Raw genomic sequence first — 22193 nt, 5'->3', positions numbered from 1 at the left:
CTGTCCTAGGGTTGCAGTAAAGCAGTGGTTCCCAAACTTGGCAACTTTAAGACGTGTGGACTTTAACTCCCAGAATTCTCCAGCCAGCTCTGCAGAGCTGGCTGGAGAATTCTGGGAGTTGAAGTCCACACGTCTTAAAGTTGCCAAGTTTGGGAACCACTGCAGTAAGGCATGAAATGAAAACCCAGATTTTTCTCTGCTGTTCTATTGTTGCTGCTGCTTTGCAATTTTTCCTCAATCATGACAACTTGGAAAATGGGTGGACTTCAACTCCCAGAATCCCCCAGCCTAGAAGGTCCCTTCCAACCCTTTCATTCCATGTCCCAGAGTCAAAGAAATGTGGAGGGAACTCTTTTAGGCCAACAATAATTAATCCCTTTGGATTCCAGGCTGGTTCTTTTATAACGCTCGGCTGCTCTGGCTTTTGAGTCCCTACGACGTCGTTTATTTATCTGTTTCACCCAAAGCCACCCAGAATGATATATGTGAAATATAAATAATTTTTTTAAAAAAACAACCCCGGACCGTTCGTTAAAGGCCGAGGGGATGGGGCTGAGCCAAATGGGTGGGTGACCTTCATTGCAAGCCTACATCCAGGGATGAGCAATTTGGAATGCCACATTCCAAACATTTGATTCGGTTGGGTGAGTCACCCCCAAGTTGGAAACTGGGTGGCGGGTTTGAGATGGGGGCGGTGGGGGACTGCAGCCAATGACTGTGGGATGGGGGAGATTGAGCTAACCTTTTGGGTATCCAATAAAGAATAGAATAGAATAAAATAGAATAGAATACTGTAGAATAGAATAGAATACTATAGAATGGAATACTGTAGAATAGATTACTGTAGAATAGAATACTATAGAATAGGAATAGAATAGAATAGAATAGAATACTGCAGAATACTGTAGAATACTGTAGAATAGAATAGAATACTATAGAACAGAATAGAATACTGTAGAATAGAATAGAATACTGTAGAATACTGTAGAATAGAGTAGAATACTGTAGAATAGAATAGAATAGAATACTGTAGAATAGAATAGAATAGAATAGAATAGAATAGAATAGAATAGAATAGAATACTGTAGAATAGAATAGAATACTGTAGAATAGAATAGAATAGAATAGAATAGAATAGAATAGAATAGAATAGAATCTTTATTAAGAATAGAATAGAATTACAGAAAAGAAGAATATAGAGAAAAGAAGAGAATATAGAGAAAATAAGAGAAGATAGAGAAAATAAGAGAATACAGAGTAGAATAGAGAAGAGAGGACATAGAAAATAGAATAGAATAGAATAGAATAGAATAGAATAGAATAGAATTAATTGAATTCTTTATTGAGCAAGTGTGATTGGACACACGAGGAATTTATCTTTGGTGCACAACATGCTCTCAGTTTACATAAAGAAAAAATAAATAGAATGCATTCATCAAGAATCATAAGATACAACACCATAGGTTACTAATAAGCAATCAAATCATACTAGGAAACAAATAAAACAATATAAATTTTAGAGAGACAAACAACATGGTTATAGTCATAAGTGGGGAGAGATAGGTACTAGGAAGGATGAGAAGAAGAATAGTAAGGAAGTCTTTGTAGATAATTTGACAGTGTTGTTTAGCCGAGTGATGGCATTTGGGGAATAAACTACTTGTGTCTAGTTGTCTTGGTATGCATTGCCCTGTAGGGTCGTTTTTAGGGTAGAAGTTGAGACAATTTATGTCCAGGATGTGAGGGGTGTGTAAATATTTCCACAGCCCTCTTTTTGACCCGTGCAGTGTCCAGATCCTCAATGGAAGGCAGGTCGGCATCCATTGTTTTTTCTGCAGCTCTGATTCTCCTCTGAAGTCCGTGTCTGCCTTGTTGCGTTGCAGACCAAGGGAGTTGAGGAGGGAGGTGGAAACAGGTTCCAATTCTTTCCCCGCTGGGAGAGGTGGAGGCATTGACATCACTCGCTGCTGTCGTAGTTCGTAACGCAAACGTTCGGTCCCAGCCCTTTGCAGGGAGAGAGCCAAAGCTGCGGGATTCTTCTTGTTTTCTTTGCAAACGTCCCGAGGATCAGGACGACGCTGAGCAAGTCTCTCCAAAAAGATGATGCACTTGACATTAAAAAGAAAAAAGGAAGAGCGGTTGTTGACTTCAGGGTGCAAGAATTCAAATCTGGAAGACCTCTGGGTCAATCTTAACCGTAGCAGAGACCCAAGAGGCGTGGTAGATTTATGAGTTGGGGGTTCCCCTGGCTTGGAGGTCAGGCTGGATGGTCTTAAAAAGCACCACTGGGAAAACGGAGCGGGGGTTAGAACCCGGATGGGAGACCACGAGGAAATACTAGGGGCTAGCTAAAAGGAAGTTACAGGTGGGTGCCTCAACTTACGGCCGTATCCGGGACCGGAACGTCGGTTGCTAAATGATGTGGTTGTTAAGGGAGTGGTCCTGTGACTGTCCATGCTTTTATAACCTTTTTGCAACAGTCACTGAGTGAATCACGTGGTCATTAAGGAGATTCTTAATGCCTTGGCTGATTGGATGCTGGCTGAGATGAGGACTGCGTAACTGTCTGACCCTGGGATGCTGCAACCATCGCAAATATAGCGGCCAAGTGTCAGCATCACAATCCCATGCCACGGTCACAAGCACGAGGACCTGTCGCAAGTCCCTTTTTTAGCAATAGCGCTTAGGCTTATGTACCGCTTCACAGTGCTTAACAGCCCTCTCTAAGCGGTTTACAGAGTCAGCCTCTTGCCCCCCAAACAATCTGGGTCCTCGTTAGACCCCCCTCGGAAGGATGGAAGGCTGAGTCAACCTTGAGCCGGTCAGGATCGAACTCATGGCTGTGGGGCAGAGTTACTTTGCAATGCTGCACTCTAACAAGAAGGAAGGAAGATAGCAATAGCACTTAGACTTATATACCGCTTTACGGTGCTTCGCAGCCCTCTCTAAGCAGTTTACAGAGTCAGCCTCTTGCCCCCAGCAATCTGGGTCCTCATTTTACTGACCTCGGAAGGACGGAAGGCTGAGTCAACCTTGAGCCCATCAGGATCGAGCTCCTGACTGTGGGCAGAGTTAACCCGCAATGCTGCACTCTAACAGGAAGGAAGGAAGGAAGGAAGGAAGGAAGGAGAAGAGGGAGGAAGGAAGGAAGGAAGGAAGGGAAGGGAAGGGAAAGGAAAGGAAGGAAGGAAGGGAAGAGGAAGGAAGGAAAGGAAGGAAGGGAAGGGAAAAGAAGGAAGAAAGGAAGGAAGGAAAGGAAGGAAGGGAAAGGAAAGGAAGGAAGGAAAGGAAGGAAGGGAAAGGAAGGAAGGGAAAGGAAGGAAGGAAGGAAGGAAAGGAAGGAGGAGAAAGAAAAGGAAGGAAGGGAGGGAGGGAGGGAGGAAGGAAGGAAGATAGCAATAGCACTTAGACTTATATCCCGCGTTCGCTGGCTGGGGAATTCTGGGAATTGAAGTCCGGACAACTTCAAGTTGCCAAGTTTGGGAAACACTGTAGTAGATAGTAGGCATTTAGATAGAAGATATAAGAGGTTATAGCTGGGTTTTGATTAGCAGGCCTGGCAAAAGGGGGGTGGGGGGAAGAATGCGATATTTCTTGCCGAGGGACTGGGAACCAGTTCAAGCCCTGGGGGGTGGGCGCTCTCCCTCTTCCCCCACCCCCCAAAAAGCAAAAAATCTGGCTTGAGAAAGGAAGGAGAAGCCCCTTGGGTGAACCTCTGGGCTCTTTCCCAGTATGGCACTTCGGTTCTCAGGCCCTGGAATTTGTCCCTCACGCCTCAAGGGTTAACTCCGCTCCCAGGAGGGGATTTCATTTCATTTCTTTTATTTATGAAAGGCGTCTTCCCTTCCTTCCCTCCCTCCTTCCCGCCATCGGAATTAACTTTGGGACCCCGTGGACTTCAACTCCCAGAATTCCCCAGCTGGCGATGCCAGGCGATTCTTCAGCTCTGCTGGCTCAGGAATCCTGGGAGTCGTAGTCCACAGGTTGTGAGGGGGGGGGGGCTAGCTGTCTAGGCCTGCTTCCAAAAGCCGAAACCCATCTTTTCCTCCGGCCTGGTCCTCCTGGCTGGGGACGATGGGCTTCTTTTCACAAGTTGCAGCCCTCGAGAGTCAGGGGTTGGGTTGGGCCACACTAGCATTTGGCTGGGAAGAAAGGGTCTGTTTATTTTGCTGGGTTTTTTGCCTGGCACAGGGGGGGCTTCCAAGCCAAGGGGGCTGGGTTGGGGGTGCGGGCAGAGGGCAGGGGGTGGCTGCTTGGCAGGGCATGTGGGGTGCATGTTGGGGTACCTTTCTTCCTTCCCCTCTCTCGCTTTCTTAAAATCTTTCATTTCCTTTCTTCTCCCCCCCTTTTCTTCTTCCTTCCTTCACTTCTTCCCTCTTTTCTTTCTTTTTGCTTGCTTCCTTCCTCCTTCCTTCCTCTTGTCTGTCTCTATCTCTTCCTCCCTTCCTCTCTCCCTTCCTCCTTCCTTTCTTCTTCCCTCCCTCCCTCCCTCTTCTCTTTTTCATTTCTTCTTCTTTCCTTTCTTTTTTTCCCTTCCTTTCCTTCCTCCTTTCCTTCCTCCTTTCCTTCCTTCTTTCCTTCCTTCTTTCCTCCCTCCCTCCCTTTTCTCTTTTCCCTTTCTTCTTCCTTCCTTCTTGACTTCTTTCCTCCCTCCCTCTTCTCTTTTCCATTTCTTCTTCTTTCCTTTTTTCCTTCCTTCCTTCCCTTCCTTCCTTTCCTTTCCTTCCTCCTTTCCTTCCTCCCTCCCTTTTCTCTTTTCCATTTCTTCTTCCTTCCTTCTTGACTTCTTTCCCTACTTCTTTTCTTCCTTCCTTCTTCCTTCCTTTCTTTCCTCCCTCCCTCCCTCTTCTCTTTTCCATTTCTTTTTCTTTCCTTTCTTTTTTCCTTCCTTCCTTTCCTTCCTTCCTTTGCTTCCTTGTCTGTCTCTATCTCTTCCTCCCTTCCTCTCTCCCTTCCTCTCTCCCCTCCTTCCTTTCTTTCTTCCCTCCCTCCCTCTTCTCTTTTCCATTTCTTCTTCTTTCCTTTTTTTCCTTCCTTCCTTTCCTTCCTTCCTTTGCTTCCTCCTTTCCTTCCTTCTTTCCTCTCTCCCTCCCTTTTCTCTTTTCCCTTTCTTCTTCCTTCCTTCTTGACTTCTTTCCCTACTTCTTTCTTTCCTTCCTTCCTTTCCTTCCTTCCTTCCTTCCTTTCCTTCCTTCCTTTCTTTCTTTCCTCCCTCCCTCCCTCCCTGCCAACACTCTTGCCCCGCTGGCAATAATATCAGACTCTGACCTCCCATTGCTCCCACTGGACTGGCCCCATCTGACCCCAGCCATTAAGTTGCAGATATCTCTGCATTTGAAGATATTGACAAACTAGATAAATACGTTATACCATTGGGGAGATTAAAAAATAACAATAATGGAGAAAGACAGGTAAACAGACAGCACTGTGACTGCAGAATTGAAACTCTGCTTCTTTTTCATTGTGCTGTATATAAAATGCAAATTGAAAAGGATTTCAATCGCACAGTGGCTGGGCACTTTATTTTTAAATAAGTCCACTTAAAGTTTCAAAGGTTGAGAAACACTGAGCTAGACAGACAGATTACAGTAATCAAGAAACTGAATTCCATAAATCTAAATTGGCACCATGCTGCAAATATTCCAGATGACAACTAGGTGGCAACAAAGAGTCAGGGACTCTGCCTCTCTATGCTGCCCTCTGATGGTCATCCAAAGCTTTGCAATCCCTGGGATTTCTAGCAATGCAAAGAGAACATCCAGAGAGTCACCGATAGAGGCTGACTCTGTTCTCTCCAGGTTCATCTGGCATTTATGCGGGGTGCCATGCCCCACCTGAGCCATCATTAGGTGGGTAGGGCTGGCATCATCCAGCTGAGCATGTACAACTGCAGCCAACCAGATCAAAATGCCACTCTTCCCTCCAGCTGCCTCAAATTGGTACATTCCAAAGTAAGAACCAGTTTGGTTTAGCGGCGAAGGCATCAATCTTAAAAACCAGCGCAGGCCATATATTCTAGTCCCTGTTTAGGCATAAAGCCATCTAGGTGACTTTAGGCCAGCCCCTTTCTCTCAGCCCTAAGAAGGACATAATGGCAAACCACTTCCAAAAAGACCTTGCCAAGAAAACTGCAAGAACTAATCCAGGCAACTGCCAGAAAATTATATGTAGTTCACGGTTAAAATGTGGGTTCCTTGGTGCCCTCTGAGCTTCTTGGTTTTTATGCAGATGTTTCAATACACAACTAGATAACATCAATGCTCTCTATTTACATAGTAGCTTGTCCTGACAATACTGGTGGGAAGATTATTTTCTTCCTGGCAATTCCTTGATTAGGGTATTGTTTTCTGCCAGATTGTTTGTCTGGTATTAATCCCTGCTTATCTGGGTGCTGGTTGCTGGAAAGGACGCCTTGTTTCTTTCTTAGCTTTTCTTATTGTCTCTTTGGGACAGTGTGCAAATATGATTTATCTCTCTCTATCCATCGATGGCTGATTAGTGCCAAGCTTCCAGGAATTCCTGAACGTTTTTTTTGGGGGGGGGGGGTTGTGCTTGTTTTAGGGTGCTCACAGGTGCAACCATGGTTGAGTCTAGCCATGTGTTGTGAGTTTAAGGAGTTTTTCATCTTATCTTCTGACTGGTAATTGGAGTTCACGGATGAACTCTGCTACTCTTCTGCCTTCTCTGTGGCTGCTCCAGCCCTTTGGAACGATCTCCCCGTGGAGATTCGGACCCTTACCACCTTTCAGGCTTTCTGCAAAGCCGTCAAGACCTGGCTGTTCCGGCAGGCCTGGGGCTGATGAGTTCCCAACCCCACTCGAATTGTTGTGGCTGTTGTGGTGTTTTAATCTGTTCTTGTATTTTGCTTTTTGTCTTGTTTGTCTTTTTTTGTATTACCCCCATCCTCTATTAGTTTGTTAGCCGCCCGAGTCCCCCTGGGAATAGGGCGGCATACAAATCTAATAAATTCAACTCAAACTCAACTCAACTTTCTGTCCTACATATATAGTGACTGTTGCTGCCCTTACACTGTATATTGAAGGTGACTTCTTTAGTTTCTTTAACTTGTTCTTCATGCAATTTAAACTCCAATAAATATCCATATAGTTTTTTAATTACTTTTTCATCAGTGCCTGTTAAAATTTTGTCTAACTCGGTCATTTTATTATAAAGACCTTTAGTTTTTCTATCTTCATTCTATCTAGATTGTATCTGTACATATGAATACCAGTTCATTTCCATCCCTTCTTGTTTCAACTCTTGAATAGATTTGAGCTCACCCTCTGTATTCAATAATTCTATATATCTGACTGTTTGTTCCTTTTTTATATATTATCGGATATGAAAATGCTTCAATTGTTGATATCCAGACTGGAATTTTCAAATAGTGTAATCTTTTAACCTTTTCCCAGTTTAACAACAACGCCTCCCTTATATAATGTCTTCTAAAGTAACCATGTGATTTAGTTCCCTTATACCATAAGAAAGCATACCATCCCAACAATAAGTCGTGACCTTCTACATTCAATAATCTAGAGGTTTTTTTAATGATATCCATTCCTTAATCCACATTGCCTGATAGTATAGCTCCCAATCAGGTAGCCCAAATCCTCCTCTAGATCTAGCATCTTGTAGTAGTTTAAGTTTTATTCTAGCTTTTTTCCCTTGCCAAATAAATTTCAAAACTATTTTATTTAGATCTTGAAAAAAGTCCTTACCCAATCTGATTGGGATTGTCTGAATCAGGTATAGAATTCTAGGCAGAATGTTCATTTTAATTGTAGAAATTCTTCCCATCATTGATAAGTGCAGATTTTCCCAGGTAGTTTGTGAGATGTTTTTGATGTATGTACGTTGGTTCTCCTGTATTGGTTTGAGTGGCAACTTTCTGATAAAGTTGCATGGATTTTCATTTTTTATACGTGATCCGTTTCCATTTGTTTGTTTGTTTGTTTGTTTGTTTGTTGCAATTTGTGTTTGACCACAACTAAGATCAGCAATTAAGCGAAGCGGTTGCCAAGCAAAACCATTACTGTGCTTACAATCTTACTTCAGCTTTCCTTTTCTTTACACACCTACAAAGGACTGGTGCAAAGTTGGTTTTTCCTCACCGACATAGCTATGAACAGTCACTAAACGAGACAGTCGCTAAGCGAAGACGACTTGTATAGGCTAATCCTCCGGATCCAGTCAACCTACAGATTTGAGAGCTAAATTCCTGGTTTTGCTTGTTGCGATGTTGTGCTACCGCCTCTCCCAATCGGAGGATTTCAACTTCCTTCTCTTCCCTCCTAGCGGGATACTTCCATGAAAGTCCGTCGAATTTGACCTCGTCTTTGGGGAAGGACGTGAAGCTCACCTGCTCGGTCCTGGCCCTGGGCGAGGCACCGGAGATCAGCTGGCTGAAGGATGGTGAGGCCTTCGAAATTGCCAACATTAACCAGATCCAGGTGCCTTTGGACGAAGAAGAATGGATGACCACCAGCGAATTGAGGTGAGCATCGGGCAACTTGGCTGGCAGGGTTTTAATGGGCCAGTTTATTTGTTTGTTTGTTTTTACAAATAACTCAACGTGTTATATAAACATTAAAAAAAATCAATGTCTACATAAAGAGTGTGTGGTCTGGGAGCAGTTAATTTTGAGAAACAACAACAACAATAATAATAATATACACGGCATTAATAATGGTCCCATAATAATAGTGGTGTTTGATTATCTATTTTAGCCAACCTTTCTAATATGATTAGTCATTCTTTTATGCTTTTAAATTTCTAACTTCTGTTTCTATTAATTAGCCATTGATAAAACAAATCCCATGTTAACAAGTATTTGGTTTTTTCCTTCAGCCTCCAACCTTTGCAATTAATTATGGTTGACGATATAAATAAGATGTTTAGTATGAATTTGGTATTTTTATCCACCTGTCGAGAGTCCCTTCCAAGAACCCGAGATAAGCAGGTGTGGTTAAAGGTTATTGTCCAAGGATGTCAGTCTTTTGCCATTTTCTTTCTCTCTCCAAAGTTTATTTATTTATGTATTAGTACAAATAAAAATAGTAGGAAGTGTGGGGAAAAGAAAAAAAAAGGCATGGACTTCCAACTTCCTTTGGTGCAGGAGAATAAAATGATAACATCCAACCAGAGGTGGGTTCCTACCAGTTCGCACCTATTCGGTAGAACCGGTTCGTCAAATCTACCGGACCAGTTAGAAGAGGCTCCACCAGTGGACCCGGAAAGCAGGCCACACCTACAGAAGAGGTTCCAAAACTTTCTGAAACCCACCACTGGCAAGGATCTTGTAACTTGACAGCTTTAAGACTTGCATGCTTCAATGCCAGAGTTCCTGAGCCAACGTGACTGGAGGAGGAATTCTGGGAGTTGAAGTCCACAAGTCTTAAAGCTGTTAGCTTTGAAGACCCCTAGTTTTTTTTTTCTAAAGGGTTAGGGGTGCAAGGATCTTGTAACTTGACAGCTTTAAAACTTGCATGCTTCGATGCCAGAGTTTCTGAATAGCTACTTGGACCGACCTAAGTACTAATTCATAATTTCATATCCAGTCACATGGGTGGCAAGCCACTCCCACAAAGGAGGCCACACCCACAGAGTAGGTTCCAACAATTTTTGAAACCCACCACTGCGATCCAACCTCAATTTTTTTGCTTTTAGCTCACACTATAAACTCACCATTTCTAAAACAAGAAACCTGTCGGTAAAACACAAAATCAAAGTTTCATTTCCCACCCCTCCACCTCGAGCACAAAGTCCAGTAGAAGTTCCCAAATAGGAAAAAAAAAAAAATGTTTATTTTTGTCTATAATGCAAGCCATCCATCTCTGCCAATTCCTGCAGCCATTCATCCACTGTGAGAGCCTTTTGCAATATTTTGATGGTGAATTTGTGGATGCCGATGGGGTACAAGTGGCATGCCAGATGTTTTGGCATTGCACCTAAGGTGCCAATTCTTTTTGGGACCATCTTGGCTTTCTTTGGCCCCGGTTGTTCTAATTCTATTAGCAGGTCTTCGTATTTTGGGATTTTTCTCCTGTTTTTTCCCATTCTTCTGCTGTCTTCACATCCACCATCCAGACATTTTTGTCCTTTTTCTGAACAATGAGGTGTTACGTGACCGTCTGTTTGAATTCTAAAGTCCCATTATTATTACTCTCGTAGCACCACGAGCTGAAATAGTACAGCTAATCCTGTACTGAAGCCCAAAATGTCTGTGGGCTAAGCTAGTCAGTTGTTTTGCCCCATTTTGCGACCTTTCTCACCGCCGTTGTTAAGTGAATCGCTTCAGTGGCTAAGTTAGTAACACGGTTATGAAGTCAACCTGGCTTGGTTGGTCAGAAGGTCGCAAAAGGGGATCACGGGACCGTGGGACATGGCAAACCGTCATAAATGTGAGTCAGTTGTGAAGCATCCAAATGCAAAATCACGTTGCCACGGAGACGCCAAGTGTGAAAAATGGTCATATAAGTCACTGTTTTCAGTGCTGTTGTAACTTCAGACGGTCACTGAATAAATTGTTGTATGCCGAAAACTATCTGTATTTATTAAATTATGGAGTGTTATGTAAGGGGGCTAAGTGTTTGAATTCCGAAGTCCCATTTATTATTAATCCTAGTAGCATCATGAGCTAAAGTAATATTTGTTAAATTATGTTCCTTTAACCAGCATTTGAAGGTTGTTGAACCTTCATTAAAACAATCTAGGAAGTGAACCCTTCGTTCTCATTTCTCCTCCTCAAAGGGAGGGCGGAGGCTGGGAGCGATGGGTTTTGAAGTCCAAGAGAATCCAAGAAGCCCAAGACCAGAGATTGGGGAGGCTGGGAGTGATGGGTTTTGAAATCCAAGGGAATCCAAGACCAAGAGATGGCCACTTTTGACCCAAAATAGAAGCCTCAGAGTCCTCTTAGCATGGGCAAAGTTGAGATGAAGCTTGGATGATAGACTTCCTCCTCCACGTGAATGGGTTCTTCTCTTCCTCGTGGAAATGGGGGCTGGCTGGGGGAGACGGGGCGTCTTGAAGTCTGCTAGCTGGTCCCAGATGGGTTAAGATGATTCATGGGAAATATTGGTTCCAGTTGCTCAACAGCAGAACTGGGGAACTGCTGGGTGGAAGTCCATCTGGCTGGCGCCTTCTCCCTCACGTGGCTTTCTCCGGCTTTTTTGGACCCACAGGCCAAGTCACGTGGGGAACGGGACACTCGCTCGAAGCCTGTAAGGCATGGGACCCCAAACTTGGCAACTTTTAAGACTTGGGGACTTCAACTCCCAGAATTCTCCAGCCAGCATACGGACGTTTGGCCCTGTTTCCTCCCGCCTCTCCCCTTGTGACCTCCCTCTTCTTGACCCAAGAGACAAGGATTGGGTTCTTCCAGCATCCTAAATTTTAATGGGTCTTCATGTTTGGTTTGTAAGGGAGCATCACGGGTGAAGCTGGCCTATTGTGGTTTGTTCAGAAGCCTCCGTTTAGCGTGACGCCTAAGTTGACCATCTCTCTCTCTCTCTCTTTCTCTCTCTCTTTCTCTTTCACTCTCTCTCTCACATACTCTCATCTATCATCTCTCTCTCTCTCTCTCACACACACACACACACAATCTCTCTTTTCTTTTTCTCTATCTCATCTATTTCTATATATCTTCTTTCTCTCACACACTTTCTATTATCTCTTCATATTTCTCTCTCTCACACACACTATCATCTATCATCTCTCTCTCTTCTTTCTCTCTTTCATCTATCCTCTTTCTCTCTCACTCCTCTCTATCATCTATCATCTCTCTCTTTTTTCTCTCACTCTCTATCATCTCTCTCTTCTTTCTCTCTTTCTCTCATCTATCCTCTTTCTCTCTCTTTCCCTCTCACTCCTCTCTATCATCTATCATCTCTCTTTTTTCTCTCACTCTCTATCATCTCTCTCTTCTTTCTCTCTCTCCCTTATCTATCCTCTTTCTCTCTCACTCCTCTCTATCATCTATCATCTCTCTCTTTTTTCTCTCACTCTCTATCATCTCTCTCTTCTTTCTCTCTTTCTCTCATCTATCCTCTTTCTCTCTCTTTCCCTCTCACTCCTCTCTATCATCTATCATCTCTCTCTTTTTCTCTCTCACTCTCTATCATCTCTCTCTTCTTTCTCTCTCTCCCTTATCTATCCTTTCTCTCTCTTTCCCTCTCACTCCTCTCTATCATCTATCATCTCTCTCTTTTTTCTCTCACTCTCTATCATCTCTCTCTTCTTTCTCTCTTTGTCTCATCTATCATCTCTCTTCTTTCTCTCATCTCCCTCTCTCTCCCTCCCTCCCTCCCTCCCTCTCTCTCTCTCTCAAGCAATGCTTCCCCCAACGTTCCTCCATTAATGAATGCAAACCTCTTTATTCAAAGGAACTTCAAGTCAGCCCGTTCAGTTTTTTTTTTTTTTACACCGGATCTTCTTTCTGACCCCCATGAGGGATAGAAACTTGAAAGCTAATAACTCACTCTAGGACATGTTAGCTTGGGGAGTTCTGGGAGCTGAAGGCTACACGGTTTTCAGCTTCCCTGGGCGTTCATTTTTATTAAAGAGGTGGGCAAGTTGGTATAGGGGGCACGGGTGCCTTCGCCAGCTGCTCTTCTGGTTTCCAGCACGCACAAATGCTCTGGCCAGCTGGTGTTTGTGGGCACCAAAGGGCCGAAAAATGGCAAAAAACGAAGTCATTTTCTGGGGCTTTTTCAGGCCATTTTCAGACGCTCCGGTGCCCGTGAAGACCATTACAAAAACAGCCTGAAAATGGCCCGAAAAACAGCCCTAAAACAGCCCCCCAAACAGCTAAAAAACAGTGATGTGCGCGCTGGCCAGCTGGTATTCTGGTTTCCAGTGTTCGGGCGTGCGCACATGCAGACATATGGATACGCATTTCCGGTTTGGGCACTGAATGCCGAAAAAGTTCACCATCACTGGTATAGGGTCTCCTGTTTGAGCAAGAGGGTTGGGCTAGAAGACCTCCAAGGTCCCTTCCTGACTCTGTTATTCTGTTTAAAAAAACACGTTGCATCTTTTAAATTGACTTTGCCCATTCGTTATGTGGCATCAGCGAATCTGAGTTGTTGTTGTTTTTGTAAAAAACGTAAGTTTCTTTTCCATCATTTTCCTTTTCTTGCTTGCCGGGGTGGTGGTGGGGTGGGGGAGTTGGCTTTGCAAAGAATCAGGCTGGGACTCGGTTGTGATAAACAGCCATGGGGGGGCAGGGGGGGAACCAATTTTGCTGAACAAAACAAAAAATTGTTTAAAGGAAGTGGCCTGCTTGAGACAAAACTACCCCCCAAAGAAGCAGAATCGATTCTGCAAGTTTTCTCCGCTGACCTTGCAAGAGGGAAGAAGAGGCAGGGCAGGGAGGAAGCCGAAGTGGAAAGGACCCTGATTTTAAGTGACTAAAAGGTTCCTGACCTTCTCTTGATGATAAACGCTTAACTCCCCCACCGCAAAAATAAAACCTTGAAAACTTTCCCCCTAAGTCGATGAAAACTGCATCCTCCGAACTTTTAGTTCCGGTTGCATCAGACTGAGATTCTTTTCTTTTCCATCGGCTTTGCCAAAGCTTTTGTGTCGGCGGCGGTGAGGCAAGGAAGGTCGAAAAAGTCAAGATGGCGCCACCGTCAGGCAATCCAAATTTGTCCCCCCCCCCCTTTTTTGACAAATGAATGCATCAAAGTCGCTTTGTTTTAAAAACAAGCTTGCCTGGAGGATGTTAGATCTCAAGAACATTTATTCCCTCCCTTTGCTAAAATTATGTTTTCATTCCTCTGGGTCTGGTCCCAAGGGTCTTGGAGACCCCTTTAAGTCTTGGCAAGACTGAATTGACAAGACTTACGACCGTTTGACTGTTGTAAATCATGTCGGAGCTGAAAAAAAAGTGACGTACGACCCCGTATGGTGGCTGGGGAATTCTGGGTGTAGAAGTTAATATATGCTGACGAAGGAATTCTGGGAGTTGAAGTCCACGTAAGCAATCTAGAGAATTCTGGGTGTTGAAGGCCAAATATGCTGACTAAGGAATTCTGGGAGTTGAAGGCCATATATGCTGACTAAGGAATTCTGGGTGTTGAAGGCCACATACACTGACTAAGGAATTCTGGGAGTTGAAGTCCACGTAAGCAATCTAGAGAATTCTGGGTGTTGAAGGCCACATACACTGACTAAGGAATTCTGGGAGTTGAAGTCCACATAAGCAATCTAGAGAATGCTGGGTGTTGAAGGCCACATACGCTGACTAAGGAATTCTGGGAGTTGAAGGCCACATAAGCAATCTAGAGAATTCTGGGTGTTGAAGGCCACATACACTGACTAAGGAATTCTGGGAGTTGAAGTCCACGTAAGCAATCTAGAAAATTCTGGGTGTTGAAGGCCACATACGCTAACTAAGGAATTCTGGGAGTTGAAGTCCACGTAAGCAATCTAGAGAATTCTGGGTGTTGAAGGCCACATACACTGATTAAGGAATTCTGGGAGTTGAAGTCCACGTAAGCAATCTAGAGGATTCTGGCTGTTGAAGGCCACATACACTGACTAAGGAATTCTGGGAGTTGAAGTCCATGTAAGCAATCTAGAGAATTCTGGGTGTTGAAGGCCACATACACTGACTAAGGAATTCTGGGAGTTGAAGTCCACGTAAGCAATCTAAGGAATTCTGGGTGTTGAAGGCCACATATGCTAACTAAGGAATTCTGGGAGTTGAAGTCCATGCATTTTAAAGCTGCTAAGATTGAGAAGCATTGGCTTAATTTTGATAAGCCAGCTCAGGCATGGATTTCCCATGCATCCAGTCTCGTGGACAACACAATCTATGCTCAAAACCGCTTTGCTGACCATTATCCTCATCTCTTCCACTCCCTCTCCCCATCTCTCCCCCCCCCCACCTCTCCCTGCAGCATCTCCTCCCTCCAGCTCTCGGACATGGGAAATTACCAGTGTGTGGCCTCGGTGAATGGATCTAAATTGGTTTCCGAAGATGCTTACCTGCAGTTAGAAGGTAAATGTAACATGAGGGCCAGTCACTCCCCCGTAGACACCTGGGGAGGCACAGCCATGCTCAGAAATTGAGCATCTTATTCACTGACGGCCTCAAGGAGCAAGCGGCATAAATGGCTGGAGGTTTAATTCCCTTTTCAATAATGTACTTTTCACAAATATCCATTATTCCATTCCTGGCTCTTTAACGGGGCTACTAAATTGAGGGAAATTATCTAGGCACTATTTCTCAACTGCGGTAACTTGAAGATGAGCGGACTTCAACTCCCAGAATTCCCCAGCCAGCTTGGCTGGCTGGGGAATTCTGGGAGTTGAAGTCCACTCATCTTCAAGCCGCTAAGGTTGAAAAACACTTGATTCCTAGATAAGACTAAGCCAAGATGTTCTTGTTTGGATATTGTTGAACACAACATCCTGGTTTGGCACACACACACACACACACTCTTCATCTTTGTTTCATGTGAACCAGCCCATCGTGGCTTTGCGTTGCCATCACGGCTTGTCCAAGAAATGGCGGTTTAGCGCCACATGTGAACCAGGGGTGGGTTGCTGCCGGCGTTACTGCCGGTGCGCTTCGCGTGCGCGCAACCTGCATTGCTTGTGCATTGCTTGCACATGTGCAGTTGCCTGTGAATTGTTCTGCACATGCGCAGAACATTATACACTGGCTAAAAACCATGCTGGCAATGGCACTGGTGACTGGGGAATTGGTCTTGGGGCGTGGCCAGCCTGCCGTCCCTACCAGTTCGTCGACCCAGTCCCAATTTCCACTACCAGTTCACCCAAATTAGCAACACACCTCGTTTGTTCACGCTGTTTCTCTTCTCTCTTGTGGCCAGGCCTCCCCTTTTTCTCCGAGGAGCCCCAAGATCTGGAGATCACAGCCGGTGCTGCGTTCAACCTCAGCTGTGCAGCCCAGGGACCCCCCGAACCCGTCTTGGTGATCTGGCTGCAGGACAGCGTTCCCCTGAACTCCTTGGCGGACCCCCTGGCAGAGACCCCGTCCATCTTGCGGGTGACAGGTGAGTCAGCTAAATGCCACGCCGGGTTCATCTCTCTCGGAAACGGACACCTTTTGAGAGGCAGCAACTGCCAGGGGAAGGGTGGAGGCTGTCAGCCAGGAGAGCTGAGAGGATGGCATCCATGCTCCACGGCAGCTGGTCCTGGAGTTACAACGAGGGTTCTTGGAGTGTGTGAGAAATTACAACCAGTGCTTAAAGGTTGGCGTTTGAATGGGGGACGATGGCTTGTTAGCAATTCCCCCCAATTCCCTTCCTTTCCCCTTCCTTCCTTCCTCCCTCTCCGCCCCTCCCCTTCCCTGACTTCCTTTCCTCTTTCTTTTCCCTTCCTTTTTCCTTTCCTTTCCTTTTTCCTTTTCTTTCCCTCCTTTCCTTTCCTTTTTTCTTTTCCTTTTTCCTTTTCTTTCCCTCCTTTTCTTTCCTTTCCTTTTTTCTTTTCCTTTTTCCTTTCCTTTCCTTCCTTTCCTTTCCTTTTTTCTTTCTTTTTTCCTTTCCTTTTTCCTTTCCTTTTTCCTTTCCTTTTTTCTTTCCTTTCCTTCCTTTTCCTTTCCTTCCTTCCTTTCTTTTCCTTTTTCCTTTCTTTTTTCCTTTCTTTTTTCTTTTCCTTTTTCCTTTCCTTCCTTTCCTTTCGTTTTTCCTTTCGTTTTTCCTTTCCTTTCCTTCCTTTTCCTTTCCTTCCTTTCTTTTCCTTTTTCCTTTCTTTTTTCCCTTTCCTTTCCTTCCTTTCCTTTCATTTTTCCTTTCTTTTTTCCTTTCCTTTTTCCTTTCTTTTTTTCCTTTCCTTTCCTTCCTTTCCTTTCTTTTCCTTCCTTTCCTTTTCCTTTCCTTCCTTTCCTTTCCTTTTTCCTTTCTTTTCCTTCCTTTCCTTTTTCCTTTCCTTTCCTTCCTTTCCTTTCCTTTTTCCTTTCTTTTTTCCTTTCCTTTCCTTCCTTTCCTTTTTCCTTTCATTTCCTTCCTTTTCTTTTCCTTTCCTTTCCTTTTTTGTTTCCTTTCCTTCCTTTCTTTTCCTTTTTTCCTTTCCTTTCCTTTCCTTCTCCTCCTTCCCTTCCCTCCCCTCTCCTCATCTCCCCTTCCCACACCTCTGCAGATTTTCAACAGGAACCTTGGCAGGCCACTAAGACAAACCAAGAATAGACAATCTCTTTGTGGCTGGTTCCACTAACCAATGCTTTTAAGCAGTCACGACACAGGGTGATTATCTGAATGCCACCTCTCCCTTGCGGGTCCCGGCTCTGAATGGCCCTTCCTGAGTTGGCAGGGTTCCTGGGCACCCTGAGACCCCGTCGACGCCTCCCAACCACCCCAAATGCGGCTGCACGGTTCGGGGTGCTTTGTGTGTTGTCTGAACACCGTCAATGGCCGTTTAGCGTCTTCCACAAACACCACGAATCCAACGCCGGAGGGGTCGGCCACTTTGCTCAATAAAACCCCATTCTTTGGGGTTTTCTTTCACTCTGCTCCAGACTCCAGGGCTGAAAATAGCTGTGGGGCTGAAAGGAGGGAGGGGGGAATTGTGGTTCAAAAGGGGGCCTTTTTCCATCCCCCTCACCCCCCCCCCCGGTTGCATGGCTTTCATCGTCCGCCTATTATTATTATTTTTAAATCTGGCCAACGAAGCCGTAAAAAGTGGCTTTTTCTTTTGGGCTCTGCACTGCATTGGCTGCCGAGAGGGGATTTGCCTTTCCCACCAGCGAGAAGACAGCGGCAGGAAAAAAAAGGGGGGCTCGGCGGTGCATGCAAGACCCCCTTCCTCTCCCCGCCATTCAGCCTCGTCCAGCCCCCCCGCCACCCCCACCACCCCCTCCTGGCTCCATGTCCTTGTTCATTGTTCTTCTCCCGTCCCCCTCCTCTGAATGTCTGGCTTGTCCCCAACTTGCGACGTCCTTTGTCCTCGTTTTCTATGGAGAGGGACGGTTTCCCCCCCTCCACACACACACACACACATGGCTCAGGCCGGGGAGGGGCTTGCTCCAAGCGTGGGAACTGGCCGGGCCAAGGTTACCAAAGACTGTTTGGCCAGTTGGCAAGCAGAGGAGCTGGAGTTTATCTACCTGCTTGCGCAAAAGAGACAGGGAAACAAAGGCACAACGGTGTGATAGGCCCGGTTGTTTTGAACCTACATGTTCTCCCCCCCCCCACTCCTGTTCTGTAACCTTGCAGTGGGGGGGGCAAATGCAAGAGGGGTTTAATGCAATGAGAGGGGTGTTGAGAAGTCTCCCCAGGTTCTAGGAAGACCAGGCTGGATGGTGGCTTGAATCACACACTTCCCAGGCAAGAGAAGGGGGCCTGCCATTTATTTCTTCGTGTTGTCACCTGGCACCTGGCCTTACCCTTCCTCTGGCCGAGAGCTGGCAGGATATCATTCAGAACAGATGTCGGAAGGGACCTTGGAGGTCTTCTAGTCCAACCCCCTGCTCAGGCAGGAAATCCTATACTGTTTCCGACAAACTCTTCTTAAAAACTCCAGTATTGGAGGAAGGAAGGAAGGAAGGAAGGAAGGAAGGAAGGAAGGAAGGAAGGAAGGAAGGAAGGAAGGAAGGAAGGAAGGAAGGAAGGATAACAGAGCTGGAAGGGACCTTGGAGGTCTTCTAGTCCAACCCCCTGCTCAGGCAGGAAATCCTATACTGTTTCCGACAAACTCTTCTTAAAAACTCCAGTATTGGAGGAAGGAAGGAAGGAAGGAAGGAAGGAAGGAAGGAAGGAAGGAAGGAAGGATAACAGATCTGGAAGGGACCTTGGAGGTCTTCTAGTCCAACCCCCTGCTCAGGCAGGAAATCCTATACTGTTTCCGACAAACTCTTCTTAAAAACTCCAGTATTGGAGGAAGGAAGGAAGGAAGGAAGAAGGAAGGAAGGAAGGAAGGAAGGAAGGAAGGAAGGAAGGAAGGAAGGAAGGATAACAGAGCTGGAAGGGACCTTGGAGGTCTTCTAGTCCAACCCCCTGCTCAGGCAGGAAATCCTATACCATATCAAACTCATGGTTATCCAACATCTTCTTTAAAACCTCCAGTGTTGGAGCATTTACAATTTCTGGTGGCAAGTTGTTCCACTGATTAATTGTTCTCACTGTGGGGAAATTCCTCCTTAGTTCTAGGTTGCTTCTCTCCTTAGTTTCCCTCCATTGCTTCTTGTCCTGTCTCCTTTGGAGAAGAAGCTTGACTTGATTCCAGCTGCTTCTCATTGATTGATTGATTGATCAGAATTTTATTCCACCGTTATCACTTTATAAGGAACTCCGGGCGGTGAACATGCCTAATAGTTATTCCTCATCCTGTATCTCCGCACAACAACAATCCTGTGAGGTGGGTTGGGCTGAGAGGGAGGCCCCAAATCAACCAGCTGGCTTTTGAGCCTAAGGAAGGACTAGAACTTCCACGTCTCCTTATGATTAGCCCAGAATTACCCAGCTGGCTTTCCTACCTAAGGCAGAACTAGAACTCACTGTCTCCTGGTGATTGGCCCAAAGTCAAAACAACCACTCAGCAAACCAGTAGTAAATTGGTTAGGAACCCACCACTGGTGGTGCTCATCTCCGTTTCCAAGCCGAAGAGCCAGCGCTGTCCGAAGACGTCTCCGTGGTCATGTGGCTGGCATGACTAAACGCCGAAGATGCACGGAACGCTGTTCCCTTCCCACCAAAGGTGGTTCCTATTTTTCTACTTGCATTTTTTACGTGCCTTGGAACTGCTAGGTTGGCAGAAGCTGGGACAAGTCACGGGAGCTCACTCCGTTGCGCGGCGCTGGGGATTTGAACCGCTGAACTGCCGACCTTTCTGATCGACAAGCTAGCCTATTAGTACTGATGATGTTACCTAGTCAAGTAATGAAACGTCTGCAAGAAAACCACCGTGACAAGAGAGCATTAAGGACTCCACTAAGGTTCTGCTGGTCTCCAGATCTTAAACAGCCGAGTCCCTTTTTCCTTCCTACCCATTTACCATCTGGTGCCTTTTGCTTTCAAAACAAGCCGCTCACCAAAATTGGTGTTGGCTACTGTGGATTCCTGGTTTGATCACAACTCCCAGCCTTTTCTGATGACTGGGCAATCGTAGGGAGCAGGGAGCAGCTCTGGAGGAGAGTTGCGGTTGGGGAACGTTCCCAAATGCCCTCGTTCCTTACCACCGTCTTTGTAGTCCCTCAATGGTCTTTGTAGTCGCAAGAGGCCCGGTCAAACCACAACGTTGAGTGTTTAGGCTTAGAGACAAAGCCCCATTGAGGGCTTGCGTGCCGAGGACTGAGCAATTAATGCTCTGAGTAGTCGTCTCAGCCTGAAGAGGAGAGGGCCGAGACTACAATACCGCTGTGCCCCTTCCGGGGAGATGGCAACAAAAACACCAGATCTCTTTCTATGGTTGTAAGGCAACTTTTAAGATGTGTGGATTTCCAACTCCCAGAATTCCCCCCAGCCAGCTTGCAACCGTCGTAAATGCCGGGTGGCTGCCAAGCATCTAAATTGGGATCACGTAACCGTCGGCGATAAGTGCGCGAAACAGTCGTAAGTCCCTTTTTTTGAGGGCCGTTATAAATCTGAACAGTCGCTTAAACAAATGGTTGTAAGTCAAGGACTCTCCCTGTGCATTCCGACGCACATCCGCACAGACATAGACACAGACACACAGAGAGAGATGAGAGATGAGAGAAAGAGAGTGAGAGAGAGAGAGAACGAGAGATATGATAGATGATAGAAAGAGTGAGAGAGAAAGAAGATATATAGGTATAGATGAGAGAGATAAAAAGAAGAGAGTGACAGAGAAAGAGAGAGAGAGAGATGATAGAGGATAGAGAGGAGTGAGAGAGAGAAAGAGAGAGAAAGAGGATAGATGAGGTGAAGAGAGAAAGAAGAGAGAGAGGTGATAGATGGTGTGAGAGAGAAATATGAGAGATAATAGAAAGTGTGAGAGAGAAAGAAGATATATAGATATAGATGAGATAGAGAAAGAAAAGAGAGATTGTGTGAGAGAGAAAGAGAGAGATATGATTGAGAGGGAGAGGGAGAGAGAAAGAATGAGAGATGAGAGAAAGAAGAGAGAGATGACAGATGAGACAAAGAGAGAAAGAAGAGAGAGGAGGGAGCGAGAAGAGAGAGAGATATGATAGATAGAGAGTTAGAGAGAGAGAATGAGAGGAAAGAAAGAAGAGAGATGACAGATGAGAGAAAGAGAGAAAGAAGAGAGAGAAGAGAGAGCGAGAAGAGAGAGAGATGATAGATGATAGAGTGAAAGAGAGAAAAGAGGGAGATAATAGAGGTGTGAGAGAGAGAAAGAGGATAGATGAGACAAAGAGAGAAAGAAGAGAGAGAAGAGAGAGCGAGATGATAGATAGAGTGAGAGAGAGAATGAGAGGAAAGAAAGAAGAGAGAGATGAGAGAAAGAGAGAAAGAAGAGAGGGAAGAGAGAACGAGAAGAGAGAGAGATGATAGAGTGAAAGAGAGAGAAAAGAGAGATAGATGATAGAGAGGTGTGAGAGAGAGAAAGAGGATAGATGAGAGAAAGAGAGAAAGAAGGGAGGGAGATGATAGATAATAGAGAGTATGAGAGAGAAGAGAGAGATGGAGCCTGAATTTTCTCTAAAGCAGGAGGGGAGAGAGTCCCACCCTCTCTTATAAAAAATCCCCTCCCTCATGCAGTCAGACAGGTTTGAAAGGGCTTTTGAAACCCGTCCCAATGTAGAAAAGAAATGAAATTCCCAGAGATAAATCTTCCCAGCCTCGTCAAACTTGTTGGACCAGAGACAACCGGGGGGGGGGGGGAAGGGGGGACACAGAGCCAGAGAGGTTCTGTCTATGCCAGGAGAAACACAGACACGGCGGTTTGGCAGAAGGAAGTTCAGCTTGCTTGTAGGAGGCCCCGCTGGCATTGCAGCCACCGAGAGGGTCTTCCTTTGTGCCCCCTTTCCCTCCTTTTCTCCCCCTGCCCAAGGCTGAGCTCAGCCAGAAACTGAAAAAGAAGACGACAGAATAACAGAGTTGGGAGGGACCTTGGAGGTCTTCTAGTCCAGCCCCCTGCTCAAGCAGGAGACCCTATTCCATTTCAGACAGGTGGCTGTCCAATTTGGTCTTCTTAAAATGCTCCACCTTCTTCTTTTTTTACATTCGTCGTTCTTATACATTTGTCCTTCCGTTTAGAGGGTTATAACATACCGTTTGGTTTACTTAGTTTACTATCGACCGCCT

The 22193-nt window shown here is 45.4% G+C and overlaps 1 protein-coding gene across 1 annotated transcript in view; it reads left to right on the top strand.

Annotated features, from left to right (window-relative positions):
• Positions 1 to 22193, top strand: part of AXL (AXL receptor tyrosine kinase) — a 66723-nt gene that overhangs the window by 4129 nt on the left and 40401 nt on the right. The window contains 3 exon segments of the mRNA XM_087728161.1: positions 8296 to 8494; positions 14904 to 15004; positions 15843 to 16025. Coding sequence (XP_087584287.1) covers positions 8296 to 8494; positions 14904 to 15004; positions 15843 to 16025 — 483 coding nt within the window.

The sequence above is a fragment of the Thamnophis sirtalis genome, unplaced genomic scaffold, assembly GCF_051295495.1.
Source record: "Thamnophis sirtalis isolate CommonGarterSnake01/CBP01778 unplaced genomic scaffold, rThaSir2_p1.2 scaffold_13, whole genome shotgun sequence".
In the NCBI taxonomy this organism is placed as follows: domain Eukaryota; kingdom Metazoa; phylum Chordata; class Lepidosauria; order Squamata; family Natricidae; genus Thamnophis; species Thamnophis sirtalis.
Note: the sequence above shows the minus strand (reverse complement) of the source record. Positions and strands in the feature narration are given on the sequence as shown.